At 59.5% G+C, this 2,361-nt stretch overlaps 1 protein-coding gene across 1 annotated transcript in view; it reads right to left on the bottom strand.

Moving 5' to 3' along the window:
• Window positions 1-2,361, bottom strand: part of CACNA2D4 (calcium voltage-gated channel auxiliary subunit alpha2delta 4) — a 114,365-nt gene that overhangs the window by 5,383 nt on the left and 106,621 nt on the right. The window contains exons 31-34 of the mRNA XM_006092144.3: window positions 1,675-1,790; window positions 1,193-1,245; window positions 873-928; window positions 540-560 (exon numbers count right to left, since the gene is read on the bottom strand). Coding sequence (XP_006092206.1) covers window positions 540-560; window positions 873-928; window positions 1,193-1,245; window positions 1,675-1,790 — 246 coding nt within the window. The remainder of the gene's footprint in view (window positions 1-539; window positions 561-872; window positions 929-1,192; window positions 1,246-1,674; window positions 1,791-2,361) is intronic.

Raw genomic sequence — 2,361 nt, 5'->3', positions numbered from 1 at the left:
CCCGGGCCACCCAGGGAGTGAAAGCGGTCCATGTCCCTTTGCAGGTAAGACCAGGTAGCCTCACCCTCCTGGGAATGTGGTCAGCGTCCCAACTGGCTGACAGGACATGGCTTTGATTTGTGGTCAGACCTTTGGGAATTGCATTATCCCAGGAGTGTCCCTGTGATCAGATGAGGCCTCTGCCAGCCACCCTGCAACCCTGAGCTGGAGGCCGCACTGTTTGTGCCGCAGGGTGACCTGGTGGCCGCTCACCTGATGTGGCCGCAGCCACTGGACCGCATCCCCCTTTCCTCTGGGAACTCAACGTCCTCCCCGAGGAGACGGCTGGGTCCCATCTCGCCCGGGTCGGACTGTGCTTGTGGGGGATGAGGTCTGGGCTGCACCCCACCCCTAAGCCATGGGGCTTTACACTGGGGGAGATCCCAAGTCGGGGTGCCCCGGGATGAATGCACTCCTTTAAGGGAGAGCTGAGGGGGCCCTTTGCAGCCCCAGGCTGCCTCCTGCTCCCCCCACCCGGCTCCACAGTGGGTGCTACTTACAGTGATGGAAGACAGCTTTGGCTGCCCAGGACATGAGGCCCAGCACAGGGTGGGCATAATGTCACACGAGGTCAGGATGTCACAAGGTGGTGATGTCACATGGGATGAGTGATGTCACATGGAGCAGTGGTGTCCGGAGATGGTGTGATGTCACACAGAGGTGGGGAGCCAGGAGGGGAAGGTGACGAGAGAAGGCCAAGCAGGATGAGATATGAACAGTGAGCTGCCCAGAGCCCCTTCCCCTCTGTCACCCCCCAGAGGGGGAGGTTTCCAGTTAGCTGACTGAAATGGCACTGGTAGCAAACACAAGGTCATGCAGTCACAGGTGCTCACCCTGGGCCCCGTGGCCGGCTCTCCGGGAGCCCCAGGCACTCCACTCCAGCAGGAACCTGTCAGACACGGCACCAAATCCGACTGAGTGGCCGGGGCGCTGGCGCTCCCCGCTGCTCCCCGGCCCAGCCCTGTTCTCCTGGACATCCTCTTACCTGCCCGGGGGTCCCCAAATGAGCAGAAAGGTGCCCCTGGCAGCAGCAGGGAGGAGGCCCCATACACACAGGACAGTTCCTCCCCGGACCTTCCCTCCTCCTCTGGCTCCCTCAGAAGACACACCTGCATGAAGTCCCCAGCTGCCCCCCCACCTCACCCCCACTCACAGCAAGAGCTCATTCACCAGCCATCTGGTTGCAGTCAGGAGGGCTGAGATAGGCTGGGAAGAAGGGAGACAACCAGTTAACCCTGGGCTGGGGGACAGAACACACCTCGGGACACCCGTCCTGCTGCCACCACCCACCCCTTCCCAGCTGGGAAGCCTGGGAAGCTGGTTATCCGAGAGACTCCTGTGCAAGGGCCGGCAGCGGGTTCGACAAGCCCATCAAGAAGGCCAGGCAGGGCCTCGTCCTGATGAGCCTCTTGGTGACACTTCAGGGTCCCTGATGGCCTGTGTGACCACACTACTCGCAGAGGCCCGCAGACAAGCCCTGCACAGCTGGGGGTGTGGGGGGGGATGAGGCAGAAGTGGGGGAGGACTTCTTGGTCAGAGTCAAGAGGGGCCCTGGGCCAGATGCCTGAGGCTGGAGAGACCAGGGACCAGGAGGGCTTGCCACTTGGCAGAGGGGAGGTCTGGGGTGACACTCACGCTGACCAGGGGCCGGGCAGCGCTGTGGTGGTGACTGGGGGGTGTGCACATGGCCTGGTAGTCGTACATGGTCACCCTGAAAGCCAGAGACAGGAGCTGGCGAGTCCGGACCCTGCCTGCCCCTGCTCCGCCCCAGGGAGTCGCTGCAGTTTCATTCACCCAGATGCCCGACAGTTCAGGAGTTAGGATGGCAGATCAGAAGCAAGACATGCCCAAAATTACAGTTCTGTACTTTGTTTTAAAGAAAACAATTAGCCCTGACCGGTTTGGCTCAGTGGATAGAGCATCGGCCCGTGGACTGAAAGGTCCCAGGTTCGATTCCGGTCAAGGGCAAGTACCTTGGTTGTGAGCACATCCCCAGTAGGAGGTGTGCAGGAGGCAGCTGATTGATGTTTCTCTCTCATCAATGTTTCTAACTCTCTAGCCCTCTCCCTTCCTCTCTTTAAGAAATCAATAAAATATATATTTGGAAAAAAAAAAAGAAAACAATTAGTAAATTTGGTTTTCCTTCTAGGGGCCCACATTCCTCATGCCACTCCCCGCCTCTTCTCAAGTCCCGGGCTTCAGAACGGTTGCTTTTGGAGCACGTGGGGGCTCTCACGATGGGTTCTGAGGTCAGGACCACCGGCTCTGTCTGGCCCATTTAGCATCAGATCCTGCCTTTTCTGTCAGATGGGGGAGAAGTGG

Source organism: Myotis lucifugus, unplaced genomic scaffold (assembly GCF_000147115.1).
Source record: "Myotis lucifugus unplaced genomic scaffold, Myoluc2.0 scaffold_98, whole genome shotgun sequence".
Lineage (NCBI taxonomy): Eukaryota > Metazoa > Chordata > Mammalia > Chiroptera > Vespertilionidae > Myotis > Myotis lucifugus.
This window is presented reverse-complemented; position numbering and strand designations above follow the sequence as displayed.